Source organism: Aphis gossypii, chromosome 2, assembly GCF_020184175.1.
Source record: "Aphis gossypii isolate Hap1 chromosome 2, ASM2018417v2, whole genome shotgun sequence".
Lineage (NCBI taxonomy): Eukaryota > Metazoa > Arthropoda > Insecta > Hemiptera > Aphididae > Aphis > Aphis gossypii.
In genome coordinates, this window is record NC_065531.1 from 44,240,872 (window position 1) to 44,259,492 (window position 18,621).

An 18,621-nucleotide genomic window follows, 5' to 3' on the forward strand; every position below is an offset into this window, starting at 1 on the left:
ATACCTATCATGTGTACAACATAATATATAATTGTTTATGCATAAAAAAAAAAAAAAAAATTCTGAAAATATGTGAAACATTTCAATTTTTTTGAAAAATGTCTTATTATATTTAATAAAACTAGTTTTACTTACAGAACTAGTTAGTTATGTAACAAAAAATATATATTGTCATGATAAAACAATAAAATATAAACTGTACAATTTATATAACAGACACCTGATCATGACATAATGCAACTTGGATTTTGCAAAATAATTTCATTTATGACAAAAAAAAATATATATCAAATAGATTTCTTACTTACTAATTTTATATTGAAATCGTAATTTTATTTCAACCTTTAAATTACTACTGTGTAATTTTAAGGTTTAATTAAAACTATGTATTATTAAAATAATGTTTATAACAAAATTTAAAATTATCATATTCAATGTTCAATAATGTAACAAGTTGAGTCTCAAATAACCAAATTTATAATCACAATATATCACTTTCCATATTGGATTGAGTATCAGTGTCCTTAAAAAAAAAAAAAAAAAACAACACCAGTAAATACACAATAAAAATTATAAACAAATATTAATGTGGTCACTTTAAAGTTTAAAGCATTAAAATAATACATTTTTATTTAAACTGTATTGTTTGCTAATATTTAAAATTTTGTACTTACTTGATTTGTCGGTTGGTTTTGTTGTGATGTAGAAAAGGGATTTAAAGCGTTTGGTTGATCTTGCATTGGAGAACCCAAATTAATGCTTTCGACCAATTGTCTCGATAATTCATTTTGAAATGAATCATTGTCTTCTACCTGGACTAAAGTCCAAATGGTATCTATATTAAATTAATAGGCTTCATTAATATTGAAAATCTAAGTATTATTTAACAAAAATCTATTAGGTAAATCAATTTGTAAATGAATAATATAATTTTGAAAACCAACATTCTGGGTTTAACTTTTTAAATATATTAATTTTAGTTTATCAAATAATTAAGTATGAGGGAATGTATTTACAAAATGTCTTAAAGATATTTCAATTAGGAAATTTCAAATTCAGGACACTGTATTTTATGTTTATAATATGATTTAAATTTGTCATAAATAATTATTTTGATCAAATTATTTAATAGATTAAATGATTTGATAAGCAAAAATAATTATATATTTATAATAAGTATATTTACCTCCAAAATATGTTCCTGTTGGCAGCATCATACGCCATTTAGATTGGTATGATCCAGGTTTAGAAGGTGTTATAAAATCAGTGCTCAGTGTCATGGTACACCCAGGTTCAAGTGTTGTTGTTGGCAACGAAGTGTAAACAGAAATAGAGTCTCCTCCATTGAACTGAAGAGTACAACCGGGAGGCCACTTGATGCGACCATTGTTCTTGACTTCCCAGGATTTTGTAAACCTATAGTGAACACAACAGTGAAAATTAGGACGCAAGTTATGACTTATGAGTATAATATTTATGGCGATAATTGTTTTGTGTATAAACTATTGGTTAGCACACATTACCGTAGGTTTGGTGGCAACTGCAGGACATTTTCACTGTTTTCATCCCTAACCAAAGACATGGACGGTATTGCACCTTCATTGTTAACGTCAAAATACGTGCCGACAGCCCTATGCATGTTCCTAACACACAAACACACATTTTAATATATTAATATTATAATAATATTGTCTGCAAGGTTCTTCGTGCAAACTTAGAGAATGATCTCATCATGTCAGTCAAGCCTTTCAAGAATATCAAAGTCATTGGGCTTACTTACTGAGTAGATGGTATGTCCCTCGGGTAAACTAATATTTGTTAAAATAATAATTCTAAGACTAAAAACAGTCAAGTAAATAAAGTATCCTTAATAATAATGTTGTTTTTGTTAAACATTGTCAGTTTTAAAAATTTCATTCACACACAAAATTGTTCTCAAAATTTGTATAGACACCTGTATGTTCACGGGTGTCTATACGTTGACACTATAGACCAGGGATAGCAAACCTTTTTTTTTATCGAAGTGTTAACTAGGTATTTAATTGGATTTTATTTGTGCCAAAATCTTTTTTTTCTATTTCTACAAACAATTTACGATGTATTCATTAAGCACTAAAAGTTTAAACCATACAATAGTATTGTGCATTGATCAGGCTATATGTTGATCATTGGACTTTTGATGATATTTTTTGGATAGTAACTAGTCATTGAAAATGCGTGCGCGCGTCACAAAGGGGCACGCACGTCATTGATACGCGCCATCTCTGGTATAGACGTTGTCCGTCGTTCGTCCATATTTCCACTTACCAGTCGTTCATCTCAAGGAAGAATACTGCCGCGGACTCCGTTAGCTGGTCACCAATCAGCTCTCGCAAACCCTTAACAAGATTTTCCTTGTCCGTCGTGCACAGACAGTTGAATTGGCGCAAGAGGTTTTGGTCCAGCGGGTCGTTGTCCACGTCCATTTTTTGAAGATTTATACTCGGCCGGTAGAAACGAAAATTCACGGGAAGCGTTCGGAAAATTATATTTAGGTCATACGAAAACGTAGAGATAATTTTTTTGAGATTACACCGTGTATCTGTGCCCGCGACGTCTGTCCACTGATATATATCTGATATATTATTTTGTTATTATTATTATTATTATAAATCGCAGAGTTGATTGATAAAGTGATTGTGCGCAGTGATGATACAAACGATATAACTTTTAGGTATACTTACAATTTGTTCGCGTTATTTCGTATAGAATTGTCCGGTAGACATCGCTTGATTCGCTCGCGTCTTCCGTAAATCGTAATAAACTATAATAAATTTTCTTTATTGCCAATTATAGCCTATACCTGACCACCTGAGATATAATATGTTGACCATAGAATAGAATATTATAGATTAGATTGCAATAATTATTAGTAACATGACATGTCTTATTTTCATATTAATACCACGTCATATACCAACTTGGACCTAGATCGTGCAATATTATTATTAAAGTTTAGTCATTGTTTATGTATTGTATAATTTTTATAAGTCCCAATCGCGGTTTAATGTCTTAAGTCGTCAACAATAGCTTTTTGTAGAGAGCCTATATAATATATATATTATATAAATTCTCTAGCTTTTTGCATTTTTGAATTCCGTATATCCACAGATAATTATAATAATTTACAGGCATGATTTTTAAATCCTTACCTAGCCAACCTTTACCTACCTAGTACCTACCTACCTATAATAATTGTAATTTCTTAATTATTATTAAGACTGGTCATTAGATATAGGGGTATTTAACTACATAGCGCCGCGGAAGTATTGTGAAAACACTGAAAACAGTTCCCGCGGTATCGTTTGTTCAAACAGAAGAAAAGGGGGTATTTAACTAAAAAACAGGACAAGCCTGTTTCAATATTTTTTAGATATTATAAAAAGTGGGTAAATTTAATATTATGTTCAATAACTATATTATATGTACGATGTACCAACGACCAATAATTTAATAAATAATAAATATTATGATTTATGAGTAATATACAACTATATAGTTAAATTTATTCTGTGCTTTGTATAATTTATATCTACGCATTTACTAAAGAATAATTTTTAACACCATCGTCCATCTCGACTTATTAACTATATTATTGTATTTAATGAATTTTATTCACATACATTTCACAATTTTTTTTTTTATTTAATATCAAAAGATTACATTAATAGATAATTATGATCAATAATTATAATCAGAATAATACAGATGTTTTTGGAGTACAACTGCCACTGAACTAAATACAGTATGTAGTTCAGTGACAACTACTCGTAATAGGTTAGGTATATCAATGTATTCAAGTATTTCTTGACTTCTTGTAAGCCTATAGGCCTATTATAGGGGTTGAGTGCAAGTATGTGGACCGTTGACGTGTAGTATAATTACAAATTTCTAAAATTTTTCAAAATTTAATTGATTAAGGGACAACGCCACAACGGACCTTATGTCAAATCATAGAGTCAATAGACAATAATTGTCAAGACGTGATGATGCTGAATGATAACGATGAACGGCCGGCAATAAGCCATAGGCGCAGTAGTTCTGTCCACGACTACTTCCCCGCCGATCGCCACGGTTGACGTCAAGTCGCCATTTTTATCTTATCTGGGAGTTCCCACTATGCGTATCATTCCGACAGAATCCGAAAAAGCAAAAAAAAAAAAATTAAACGAAATTATGTTCATAATAAAAAAAACAATAATTATTTATTGTTAATATTAATTTTTTTCTTTTATCTACTCCGACCAATAGGCAACAACTGCATATTTTGTACATTACTTTATTTTATTACTATGTGACCGATGATTTCGCCTTGTATTGATCGATGTTATAATATTATTGTTGTGGTTCCTTTTTGCTGTGTAAATATCTGTGATCAAGACTCGACGCGACAACGGATTACTAACTAGTCATGTCTCGGCTAGCGGATTATTTCGTGGTCGTAGGCTATGACCACGAAAAAGAACGTAAGAAATCCTTTGTGAAATTCATTTAATAATCTAATACGGTATTATATTCTCTTCGTTTTATGATCTTTGATTGTTGATTTTACATAGTTAAGGTATATCGTTGTAACACAATTAGGAGTAAATATCTTTCAGAGAAAATGATGTATTTTGTACAAGCCTATGCATTGTATAGTTTACTACCATCCATTATTCAAGTAGATTTTAATTTCTTATCATGATTTATTTTTTTTAATAGGTAGTGGGACCAGTAAAGGTATGATTATCCAGCGGTTTCCAGAAAAAGACTGGAAAGACACTCCTTTCATTGACGGAATTGAATGGGTATTTATAATTCAGATTTATTATAATACTATTGATTAATGAAAGTATTTATTTAATTTAATGCTTGGTATTTAAAAATATATTAATTTTAATGCTATTATTTTTATAGTTTTGTCAACCACAAGGATGGTCCCTGTCGTCAGAGAGACAAGAGCCTAGATTTTTTGTGTTTGTTCTTACTGATGTAGAGGCTGAAAGACATTATTGTGCTTGTTTGTGTTTTAATGAAACAGTATCAATTACACCTAGTAAACCTGTTGATGAGGTAAGTTAAAATTGATTATATTTTTAAATACTACAGTTTTGTTATTTAATTAATCTTATTAATTGTATTTTTTAAAAATGATTTTATTTTTAACTAATTTAAATTATTTGTTAAATATTATAAATTATTTATGAGATTATTATAAAGGAGTATTATAATAAATTAGTTAAGTTATCTAAAAAAAAAAAAAAAAAAAATAGATAATTATTAAGTAAATAAAAGCTAAACAAATTATATTTTGGTTTTAATTGATTACATAGTTATTAGTTCATATAATATGTTTTTCACATTGTATTTACAATGTAAGAAATGTGATTAAATTTAATGTTATTATGAAAATCAAATTAATTTAATTAATATGTAAAACAATTAACAATAACTTAACAATTATTTGAGAGAATAATAATTTAAACTATTTTAATTGTTTGTGTATTTAGGAAGAAGATGGTGTTGTAGAAAACATAGCACTTTCAAGAAACAATCACACAAATCAAAGACAACATCACAGCATTATGTATGCACCAAAATGTCTAGTTTTGGTTTCAAGATTAGATTATATCGAAACATTCCGAGTAATACAATTTTAAATACCTATTTAATTTGTTTTATTAATATAATAAATGTATGAAATACTTTCAGAATTGTTTAGGTATTATTTATACTGTGTATGTAGAAAATGTAGAAACCCCTATAGAAACATTAGTAGGAAATATGTTGGGTTGTGTTCAAGTTCCTCAACCAGGTGGGCCTCAAGTGCGTTTTAGCATAGGTGCTGGAGATAGACAAGCGTTACAACCTCCTTTATCTCAGACATTACCTGTAACAAAGAATGCAGTATATTTATTATTTCAAGAACTTGGTAATTTAATATTTTATTTTAAACTACTTTCAAACTACATAATTTTATAGTAAAATTAATCTTTTTACCACATATTAAATATGTTTCTATTTAGGAATTCACAATGTTGTTGTATTATTCTGTGCTATTATGACTGAACAAAAAGTTTTGATGACTTCTAGAAGTTACAGTAGACTCACTGAAGGTTGTTCTGCTCTAATATCTCTTATGTATCCATTCAAATACAGCCACGTTTATATACCATTGTTACCAGCGGGTTTAGTTGAAGTATTATCCACACCAACACCATTTTTGATGGGCGTACACGCTTCTCTTAAAACTGATGTTTCTGAACAAGTACACATACTAAATTAATTATAATTTAATTTTAAATTTGTTAATTATGAATTTGAATGATGTTAATATATATAGATGGATGTAATAGTAGCTGATTTGGATGGTGGTAGTATACTGGTACCTGACGGTATAAGTTTACCTTTATTGCCCGAACCACTATTAACTCAAACTCAAGACTGTCTAAGTCTTGTCTTACAACCAGAATTGTGTTGTGCAGATCATGCGTTCCCTCCAACTTCTAATACTGTTCAACCTCCACCCCCTACATTAATTGACAAAGAAGTTAGAGCAGTTTTTATGAGAACATTTGCTCAGTTACTTCAAGGATATCGTTGTTGTTTGACTATAATAAGGATACACCCAAAACCAGTCATCACATTTCATAAAGTAAGGTTTTAAAATAAGTTATATTTATGAGTAAGTATTAAATAAAAAATTAATATATTTCTAGGCTGCATTTTTAGGCGAAAGATGTCTAATAGATGATGAATTCACTACTAGAGTGTTAGACTGTATGTTTTTTAATGGTTTTGTGACGGAAAGAGGTCCAGCTTGGCGTTCTTGTGATCAATGGGATGAGTTATATTGCAATATGAACGAATTACTTAGAACTGAAGCATTAGATGATGGTCGTTTAGTTCTTACTCATATTCAGGTATATTTTATATTTTAATATTTTATCGTAAGTTCATAACAATCAAAATATTAAATATTTATAAATAATTGGTAAGAAAGTATACATAATTTTTAGATTTATAAATAATATTAAATTTTCAAGTATTAAGTCAATATTTGATGTTTTATTTTTAAGGCTTCTAAATTTATCAATTGTTTTTGATACAAGTTGATAATAATATATATATATTTGTATATTTAAAAATAGAATTTTAGCAAGATATGTTGTATATTATATTATTCATTTGACTTGATTATTATTTAAAAAATTTTCAGGAGTTAGCTCAAGCACTATATTTAAATGAAAATCCAAATCCACAACCATATGTTCAAAAAATCTTGAAACCTCCTGAAGGTGCATTTACTAGAATCCATCAACCTCCATTTCCAAAACTTGATGCCAATTGTGTTCAGACAATTATTGATGATGGTTTAATTAAACATAACTTAAACTCAAAGTTAGTATTAAGCAAATTAAAATTTTTATTTTTATTACCAACCAATATTATTACAGACTTTCATCAATAAAACCAACACCACCTCGTATAGTACCTATGGGACCCCCAATAACAAATTCTAATGATCTGAGAACAACTGTCAGTAATTCTGCTAGGCGATTAGAAGTATGTTTTATAATTAATAAAAATATTAATGTACAAAATTAATGTTTACTTTTTAATTTTCAATTTTAGGTATTACGCAACTGTGTAAATTGTATATTTGAAAATAAGATTTCGGATGCGCGTAAAACATTTCCAGCTGTGCTAAGAGCATTGAAATGTAGAGCTGCTAGATTAGCTTTATGCACAGAACTTGCACAACATGTTCAAGGAAATAAAGCTATGCTAGAACATCAACAATTTGATCTAGTTGTACGATTAATGAATTGTGCTTTACAGGTATGCTACTAAAAATTAAAAACTTTGTGTATATCATATAGTGTAAATAAGAAATATTAAATAAAAATTCATCACTTTGCTATAATATTATTTTTGTCAGCTGTAAAAGTTAAAGTTTTGTGTAAAAGTACTTTCTCTATAAGTTAAAATTAATAATAAATAAATATATATATTAATTGTACCTATTCAATTTTTTTTAATGAATTACAAATAATCAATTTAAAAAAAAGGAATTCCTGATAAATGGTAATAATGATGAATGAATTAAACTTATTATATAAAACGTTATCTGGTACTTAATATTAATAATTTATAATTTAATATTAGGATGGCTCAGCTATGGACGAATTCGGTATAGCAGCAGCTCTCTTGCCTTTAGCAACTGCATTTTGTCGTAAACTGTGCACTGGAGTGATACAATTTGCATACACATGTATTCAAGTAATTTTAGTATTTAATAATGTATATATATTTATGCTATTGGCTGTGTTTTAATTTTCAAATATTGATTGTATAATTTAGGATCACCCAGTTTGGAAAAATCAACTATTTTGGGAATCTGCGTATTACTTAGATGTGCAGAGGGATATAAAATCTCTTTATTCTGACAATAATCTCTCAAGTCATAAAAGATCTTCATCAATGAATTTATCTAGTCCACGTGAAAATCATGTAATTTAATAAATGCTTTGTATATTATTTTTCTAAAATTGATTACTTATTATTTATTTTAGAATAAAGATAATATTTTAAACGACAGATTTAGTCGTTCACAAGAACTATCTGCTTTAGAAATAGCAGCTGAACAAATGAGATTACGTCCATCAAACAATTCTGGTAATGATAAATATAAATATTACATATTATAAGTTATAATGAATGTTAATTATTTGATTGGTTTACATTTTTATTTAGATAAACTTAAGGAATACATATCAAGTGAAGAGTCAACACTATACAGTCAAGCTATTCATTATGCTAATCGTATGGTGTATTTACTTGTTCCATTAGATGTTGGAGGAAATAATGTTAAGAGTTCATCAAATCATCAATCATCTAATAAAAATATTGATGATGAAAGAACGTCTAACAGTATAACAAATAGGTATTTATTATAAAATTGTATTTTTATGGATGTCAGACATTTAATATTTTTTGTAGTGCTGTTGATAGATCAGGTAGTGTGTGCGAATCTGATGTTGAAAGTGGTTTTGCTGAACCAGAACCTAATGAAATTGGTAACAAAGTTATTAAAATGGTTAGCCGTTTTGTCGACAAAGTATGTACTGAAGGAGAAGTTAGCGAAGAACACATTCGTGCTTTACATCAAATGATACCAGGTGTGGTGCATATACATATTGAAACATTAGATGGTGTCAATAGGGAGTCCAAACGATTACCACCTATACAAAAAGTACTAATAAATAAATGAAATAAACAGTATAAATGTTAATTAAATAGTATATCGATATTAATGAATTGTTTTAATTATTTAGCCTAAAATATTAACACCGAATATGCTGCCCGGAGAAGAACCACTGATGGATGGTTTAAGAGTTTATTTACTACCAGATGGAAGAGAAGAAGGTCTAGGAGGATTAGTTGGTGGACCACCTCTGTTACCGGCAGAAGGAGCTATTTTTATTACAAATTATCGTATTGTATTTAAAGGAACTCCTTTAGATCCTTTTGCCTGTGAACAAATTGTAGTAAGGTCATTTCCTGTTACATCATTAACCAAAGAAAAACGTATTACAGTTCAATATTTAGCACACTTAGACCAATGGTTGCAAGAAGGTCATCAGTTTAGGTCCTGCACATTCCAGGTAAGAAATAGTTTTTAAAATATTGTACTCTTATCACATAAAGTTGATAACTTTTATACATTTTAGTTAATCAAAGTGGCATTTGATGAAGAAGTAAATGCCGAAGATATTGAATGTTTCCGAAAATTTATTCACAAAGTACGACATCCTCCAAATGTATTTAATCACTTTGCATTTACAGGCCAAATTCCAATTTATGAAATGCCCATGACAAGTGATAAAGAAAAAAATGCTACTCTGAAGTAAGATTTGATTTATTTAAGTCTTTCACAATATAATTTTTGAAGAGTGTTTAATGTTTTTGTTTTTTAATTTTATTAGGGGGTTTGCGAAAAAAACTTTAATGAAGACTGCTCGTAAAGCAGGTTTCAAGCAAAAAAGTTCATCTAAACGTCATAAATATGTTTTGCCTAACATATCAAATAGTTCAATAAATAAAACTAATAAATATATGACCACTCCTGGTCGGATGACCCTTCCTCCTTTTAACAATCTTGATGACTTATCTGGTATGTTAGTTTTTAAATTATTTTATTCTTTTAAAATATTACTTTTTTTTAAAATTAATCAGATTTTCTGTTGTCATAATATATTTCTCAAAATAAATTATAAATATATTATACATTTTTATCATAATTTAGTATAAGTTATTGATTATAGATTTAAAAAAAAAATCATTTTGTTTTTAAAAACTACGATACACAATGCCTTAAATATCAGTCCAATATTTACAATTTTAATTTGTATTACTTTTTATTTTTATTTAGTAAACGATTTAGATATCAATGCGTTGAACACTTCTAACATTGTTTCTAATGTTTCTGATCCAAAAACATTGGAACGAGTAACAGAAAGGAGTTATGTACGGGACTGGATTAGGCTTGGCCTCGCACCTAAAAATACTAGTTCGAATAATATTGGTCAGAAAAATAATAATAAAGAGCCATTTAAAATCACTACACTAAATTCAGCATATTTAATGTGTCGTAGGTAAATAAATATTTTGTTTGTTTATATTCTTATAAATATTTGATTTATGTTGAACAATAGATTACCAGTAATTATACATCAATTAAAAACTTTTTTGTTTTATTTGTAGTTACCCTGCACTCTGGATAGTTCCATCAATTATTTCAGATGATAGTATACGAAGGTTTTATCGAAATTATCGTCATAGTAGAGTTCCGATAATCACATGGCGCCACCAGCAAACATCAGCATTATTATTAAGAGGTTCGGGATATCATGGAAAAAATCTTATTGGGATGTTGAAATCAACACATCCATCATCGACAGGTATTTATTTTTCATATATTTTTAATATAATTATTTACTTAAAAATAATATTTTATTTCAATATTTTAATTGTGTCCTTAATTTCTAGGTACATTGAATTCAGAGAGTAATTCTTCTGTAGAACAAGAAAGATACTTATCAGCTATTGTTGCTTCTACTCCTTTATCAACTCTACGCCATAGTGGTGCTGCATGGGGATTATCTGATAGCAGCCTTAGTATAAATTCACTTTTGTTGGCTGCAGATGAAGATATTCTTCCACCAGATATTTCACGCAGGTATTATAAATTTATAAATATTCAAATTTACAAACATTTTTTTTTTATATATTCTGCCAAAAATGAATTAGTATTATTATTCCACAGTTGAATTTTATTATATAAAATGAAAATTAACCAAGAAAATGCATTTTTACTTATAAGCGAAGCATGAAATTTAATACCTTTTATAACATTTAGGGGTCCAATGAGGTCTAGTGGCGGTAATAAACAATTTGGACGCTGGGGATCATTAAAAGAACGTCGCAATATTAGTACTTCATCAAATAACAGTTATTCCTCACCAATGTTTCAAAATCAACCATATGGACGTATGTCAATGGCTGATCCAGATTCAAATTCAGAGAGTCCTCATGAATTTCATAGAGCTGCTTTGTACATACTTGGTGATAAAACCCAAATGAAGGTAACAGTAGGAAAATTGAAATGTATTTATATTATTTACTGACAGTTTTGTATAAATAATTATTTCTAAAGGGTATGAAAGGTGATTCTATCATGAAAATTGATTTCATCCCTATTGAGTATGCTGACATTCGTCATAGTAAGACATCGTTTAAAAAACTTATGAGAGCATGCGTTCCAAGTTCTACCAGTAATGAACCAGAACATTCCTTTTACAAGTGAGTTAAACATAATTTATTTATATTTCTAAATTCTATGTAGAGATGCTATGATTTACACAGTAGGTGAGTTTCAGTAAGTGGTAATGATCTGATTTCCTCCCAGTGTTATAAAAAATGAATAATTCATTACCATATATTCAGATTCCTTTTTGTCTATCTATATTTAAAATCTTCTGTGGATTGTTTAGCATTGTATACACAAATATATACGGTCTTTTATAAATATTAAATAACCACACTTAAACATCATTTGTTTTTCAGTTGACAAAAAATTTTTAATTAAATATATTTCTCCAGGTATTATTTTATTTTATTAAACAACTTAGTTTTTATACATTAAAATATTGTGACTTTATTTCCTTCTACTGTTGTATGTACTGATACACTATATCAGAGGTTGATCTTTCTAGGAATATAGGTTGATCGCTAAAAAAATTAATTTTACCATTATTGGTTGATCGCATAATAAATAATCGGATAATTAAAATTTTTTTCACTTATTCTGTTGTTATTATTATTATATTATATTATTATTTATTATTATGAAAACAATAAATAATTATTCTTTGTAGACTTTTTTTGTTCATCAACCTAGATATCGATCACCAGGGACTTAAATTTCAAATATAGCTCATTTCTTTTAAAAGTTTGGCGACCTCTGCACTACATTATAGAAATTGTCATGTCCAGTAAAAATGTGTTAACTTTGAGCACTAGACATTTTTATTTATTTACTATTAGGCATGTTTATGTTTCTGTTCTAGTTGTGAATTGGTTCTTATAACAAAATTACATATTTAATGTTGCAATTAAAATTAAACAATTAGCTTTACGGATATATTTCTATTTTATGGTTATTATCATCAGTTTACTGTGGGTAAGAATTAGATCGATGGTATTTAATTTATAATCTTCTTGAGATTTATTTAATAATGTTGAAAACTACATAAAAATAGGTTTAATAGTTTTTGAGTTTATCAATAATATATAAAATAAGCATTGTCTCATTATATATTAGTATAGACATTGACTTAATGTTTAATACCAGATAATTATTCAATCAATAGTGGTGTAGATATTAGATATAGATAAATACTGCATATTGTTGTTTTAAATATCTTGGTATTTTTAGGATTAAGTTTCTGAGTATTACATTTAATATAATAACATTCCATTACATAAGTTCAATAAAATATAAGAACAAAGAATACAGCATTATTCAAATAAAATTTTATCTAAATAATCATTATAAAAATATAACCAAAGGAGAAACCCTGTATTAATATTTATATAATATTTTAGAAATAAACATATAAAAATTAAATTTTATTTTATAAAAACTTAAAAATTAATTTAATCATACTTTTTCTGTGATCCTAAATACCTCTATTTCTATGTTTCTTAAAGAATTATTTTATACCTTGGTTTTTACTTTACAAGTATTTTTTGTTCATTTAAATTAAAAAATGTAAGTCACTGATGGGATTCATTATATCAAATTCGCATAAAAAACTTTTTCTGTATATATTATCTTTAAATTGAATCTGAATTTACTATCCTGTATCTATATTATTAATAAAAACTTAGATCAAAAGAAGAATTGACTTGGAATAATTAATATTTTTAAATATTTTTCTCTTATGATTTAATTGTTACCATATTGTAAATTTTTCATTGATTTAGAATGATTGAAAATTCAGACTGGTTACAACAGTTACGCAACATTATGCAATTATCTGGGGCTATAGTAGATTTGATAGATGTGCAAGGTTCTTCAGTCATGTTGTGCTTGGAAGAAGGATGGGACATAACATGTCAACTGTCATCAATTGCACAATTATGCATGGACCCATATTATCGCACAATTGAAGGTTTCCGGGTATTAGTTGAAAAAGAATGGCTAGCATTTGGTCATCGATTTAGTCATCGTAGTAATCTGGCCACTGCGTCTCAAGCCTCTGGGTTTGCACCAACCTTCTTACAATTTCTTGATATTGTCCATCAAATTCATGGCCAGTTTCCATTGTCGTTTGAATTCAATGATTACTATTTGAGATTTTTGGCATATCATTCAGTGTCTTGTCGATTTCGAACATTTTTGTTAGACTGCGAACTGGAAAGAGTAGAATGTGGAGTGGCTGCTGTTGAAGATAAACGAGGATCACTTACATCACATCACAAGAGTGTTGACACAGGTTCAGATGATGATATTGTTTATCCAGGTATTATTATTATTTCTTTTAAATTCATATTATAGTAAATATTTTAATTTTAATGTACATAATAAATTGTAGGAGGTCGTTTGGCTGGTAATAATATTTCATCTCACTATGTACCAAATTTGGGACAATCTGTGTTTGATTACATTGAAAAACATAATGCACGAACATCAATATTTTACAACTTCATGTACATGCCAAATGTTGAACAACCGGTATATGATTGGCCATGACATATTTATTAACCTATTTAATTAAATTTATAATCCAACTGTTTAAGTTTATGATTTTTTTGTTTAGGTGCTCAGACCACAGTCGTCATTGCCCAATTTGAATGTTTGGCAATATTATTTGAACGAAGAATTAGCACATGGACCAAGTTACGATTTGGAGATTATTCAAATGGATATGCAACAAGAAGAAGAAGCTGAAGCAGCAGACGGTATTTCTAATAAGAACCAACGAAAAGTCATTACTACTGGGTATTAGTTTTCACTTTTTTTTTCTCTTAATTGATTAGTATTATTTAAATATATTTAATTTATTTAATATTGTTTTTTTGTTACCTATCTTTTTCTGTTATTCCTCAGATATAATATAGTAGAGCGATATATACCAGACGCATTTAAAAATCTATTGGATGACATTCATAAATTGGAAACTGAACTGGGACTTTTGCCGCAAAAATGGAAGGTACTTTGGGACAAGTTAGAAATTCCTGTTACTGCAGAATCATTAAAGGTAAAAATAATCATTAGAAAAGCTTTTTATTCAATTCAAAACTATTATTTTCTCTTTAGAGACACGCTTCGTTTAGTACACAACTGGTCAGATATCACGGGCGGTTGTTGCACAAACGATCCACAATTGAAATTCTTATGCGTGGCAAAGCAAGTAACACAACATCTTCAAACACGGATACGAATCCACCTCATTCACATCCACATCGCTTTGAAAAATATAACTTTACTACTCCTACCTATTGTGATTTTTGTTCTAGCCTTCTTTGGGGACCCGTAAAGGTAAATAAAATCATTATTCATTATATTATAATTTTGTGTAAGTTAATGTATGATTCATCATAAAAGAATTATATTTTTTATTATGTTCTAAGATCGTGATATGTTGATCTTTATTTTTACTTTTGGTATGCGCATAACAAAGTAAATTCAATATTTGTAAGTTCGTTAGAATATTAGATATGTGGTCCATGAAAATCTAATAATGTTGTTTTCTTTCCCTACCTTATTAATAGATTTTGATTCTATATCAAAACTAAAGTATCAATAATAATTAGTATTTCTTTATCAATTTCACCTTAATTTGTAATGTTACATAAAAAAATGTACCATGAGAAATCTTCAATTTAACATTTTTTGTTAACTAGTTATACTAAATTTTTAGTGTTATGTTATTTTTATTCAAAATTACACAAAGTCTGTAAACATTTTTAGATTATTTTGCTATTTAAATATTTAATGAGATTAAAATTAAAATTATTATTAACAGGCAATAGCTATTACAAGTTATATTTTCAAAAATTATTTTTTATTCGTTTTTCAGTATTTTATCTGTAGTACAATATGTATTTTATTGTTTGTTATGAATTCAATAATATTTATTGTTTGTAGACGTTTGTAAAATTCTATTTTGGATGTCAGACTTTTTTTCATTATATTATCTTTCATTATTCCTGCTATTTTCACTTTATTTACTCCTAATGTAACCATCCCTGTAAAAATCATTCTACTAATATTACCTTAAGAAGCAAATTATATTATATATAAACATATAACATTTGACATGAAACCTTTGGATTTTTATCCCCATTGTGTATTTTTGTTTTATTTTTTCATTACTCCAATTTGTTACTATTTTTAAAAATTTCAATCAAATAACATTTTTTTACAATTTTGTAAGAACTTGCCTAAATAAGTCAAGTTACTGTAATTTTATTTATTATTAACTGCATAAAATATGATATTTTATTTTCAATTATTTTTTTAAGTTTATAATTTTATAATATTTATTATACTTTAATTTAATTTAATTTAATTAAAATTAAGTTAAAATAATTAATATGTCCAAATAACATCATTATATCTATTTGCATTCAAAATATTTTCAGACTGGTATGAGATGTTGTGATTGTGGTTATAGCTGTCATGAAAAATGTTCAGAAAATGTACCCAAAAGCTGTACTAAATATAAGGCCGTTGCAGATAGAACACTAACTAATCAAAATGCCAATAGAACATGTGGTGAAACGACTTCAGTAAATTCAAGTGAGTTATAATTAGTTATAATCTTATATTTTTATCATATGAATTTTTATAAAATTATTTAACCCATGAAATGTTATAGATATGAATGGAATCCACCAACAATACTATGAGCAGTTCTCATCAAATGTTGCTGAGAACAGGACTCACGAAGGTTATTTATACAAACGCGGGGCTCTCTTAAAAGCGTGGAAACAACGTTGGTTTGTTTTGGACTCAATAAAACATCAACTGAGGTACTATGACTCTATGGATGATTCTCATTGCAAAGGATATATAGGTAAATGTATTATTGAAGTTTGTATTGTGGACATTGTGTTTTTAACAATATATTAAATAATAATGTACATAGTGTGGTTATTATTGTCAGTCAAAGATCACTAAAATTTTATCATCCAAATATGTTATATTTTACTATAAAAAATAAGTATTCATTTTAATAATTAGAGAGTGGATTTATATGCTTCAACTAAAAAACCTAAAAATATGTATCAATTTACCTACAATTCTTAAACATGCTTCAATTTAACTAAATTATTACAAAAAAAAAAAAAATGTTTTATATTAAAGAGAAAAACTTTTTTACTTAATGAAAATATACATGCTTCTTTACTTGTAATTATTACCTTTGGTTAGCCATAACTCTGCATGGTAAACTGTTTAAACAAAATTTAAAATAGTTAATAATTTATCTCTGATATCAATTTTGAATTGAGAAGATAAAACAAAATATAAGTGAACAAAAATTATCAATAATATAGAATAAAAATATATTTCGGCTTAAAACAAAATAATATATTATATTAAAATATTGTTCTCAAAATCAACTTATAAATAAAATTTTGATATGTGATAATGATAAAGTTGATTGTCAATTATTTTATGTTTGGTTTTATTTTATTCGAATTTTGGTAGGAGAAAACTAAAATATTTTTAATTTGTCAAATTTAGATCTTGCTGAAGTAATGTCTGTGTCTCAAGCCAACCCAACACCAGGAGCACCTAAAAAAACTGACGATAAATCCTTCTTTGATGTAAGTAATTTTTTTTTTCAAATGTGTATGGATATACAATGTTTTTTTTTTTTTTTAAAACACCTTTAGTTGCGTACAAACAGAAGAACTTACAACTTCTCTGCTAGTGATATGACAACAGCCCAAGAATGGATAGAAAAAGTCCAAGCTTGTTTACAATAATCAACAGTCTTAAAAAAGTTTTAAAATACAAACATTTCTTATCCATTGTTAAAGTTAATTTATTATTTTTTCATTATAGTAGTTAATATTTTCCTTTTTTTATATATATATTTATATTATAATGAAATTTCTTTAAGTGTCCCAAATCACTAATGTGAAAATAATATGTATTTGTGGTTTTATCGTTGAATTGAAACGAAATGTGATAGTTTTGTATGTTGTAACTATTTATTTTTCACAACTTTTTATTGTTTTTATTACTATTATTATTATTATTATTATTATTATCAATACTACCATACGCCTATGTGTTGTAATATTATGATTTATTATTATATTTATTTACTAAATAATAGACTCGAGGGTCTTTCCAAAATGGGCGATAATTTAACTTATAAAAAATAAAATAATAATTTTTTCATGATTATTGAACTCTGATTTATAACTGAAAAAGTTTAAAATATATGTTTAAGATACAAAGTAAATCTAGAAAAATAATTTTATATTTGTTATTATATATATATCATGACTATAATATGTCAGGGCTTCGTAGATATAAGTTGTTATGAATATTTTTGTTCATTAGTTATCAGTTGACATTTTTTTTTTTTAATTTTGTATTTAATGTTACACAAAGTATATTATTAATTAAAATATTTGTCGTGAACAATTTTTACTTTTTTATATGTTTGTTATGACATTTTTTTGGAAAGCTCTTGAGGGAATACAAACTTATTACATTTTAATTATTACTCGAAAGTTACCAACATTTGACGTGTATGAATTTTTTTTTTAAATATATTATCTTAGTCAAAATGCTGTACATTATTTTATTATAAATATACAGTTCTATTTTCAATTTTCATTTGTTTGATCGATCACATTAAAAATATTATTTTGTTGGTCAATTTAACAAGAAAATCAAAAATATTAAATTTTGTTCAATTGTTTCTCGTATTTAAATAGTTGTATTAAAAACAAATTTATCTAAATAGATTAAATAAAGCTGAAAAATTATTAAATTCTTTCCATGTA

General features: G+C 27.2%; 2 protein-coding genes across 3 annotated transcripts; one reads left to right on the forward strand and one right to left on the reverse strand.

The window, feature by feature from the left end:
• Window positions 1–69: 69 nt before the first annotated feature.
• On the reverse strand, window positions 70–2,739 carry LOC114130632 (protein ILRUN). Its single transcript, XM_027995646.2, has 6 exons — window positions 2,724–2,739; window positions 2,308–2,614; window positions 1,524–1,643; window positions 1,187–1,416; window positions 675–835; window positions 70–523 (listed from the first exon to the last, which is right to left on the reverse strand). The coding sequence occupies exons 2-6, from the start codon at window positions 2,463–2,465 to the stop codon at window positions 482–484; spliced, it is 711 nt and encodes a 236-aa protein (XP_027851447.1). The 5' UTR covers window positions 2,466–2,614; window positions 2,724–2,739; the 3' UTR covers window positions 70–481.
• A 1,423-nt stretch (window positions 2,740–4,162) lies between these two features.
• On the forward strand, window positions 4,163–18,256 carry LOC114130593 (myotubularin-related protein 13). Of its 2 annotated transcripts, none has more exons than XM_027995594.2 (33): window positions 4,163–4,505; window positions 4,744–4,829; window positions 4,939–5,094; window positions 5,532–5,666; window positions 5,734–5,953; window positions 6,048–6,289; window positions 6,365–6,676; window positions 6,741–6,944; window positions 7,241–7,422; window positions 7,479–7,587; window positions 7,657–7,863; window positions 8,191–8,304; window positions 8,386–8,535; window positions 8,598–8,700; window positions 8,779–8,968; window positions 9,025–9,277; window positions 9,360–9,689; window positions 9,756–9,931; window positions 10,011–10,198; window positions 10,457–10,679; window positions 10,789–10,985; window positions 11,074–11,263; window positions 11,444–11,669; window positions 11,741–11,886; window positions 13,573–14,111; window positions 14,184–14,323; window positions 14,409–14,590; window positions 14,699–14,849; window positions 14,909–15,130; window positions 16,237–16,393; window positions 16,473–16,670; window positions 17,342–17,424; window positions 17,494–18,256. In XM_027995594.2, exons 1-33 carry the CDS (start codon window positions 4,451–4,453, stop codon window positions 17,584–17,586), a joined length of 6,159 nt encoding a protein of 2,052 aa, XP_027851395.2. In that variant the 5' UTR covers window positions 4,163–4,450; the 3' UTR covers window positions 17,587–18,256. The 2 variants fall into 2 exon arrangements, with proteins under 2 accessions (XP_027851395.2, XP_027851396.2); XM_027995595.2 differs by having other exon boundaries at window positions 9,037–9,277.
• Window positions 18,257–18,621: the final 365 nt, after the last annotated feature.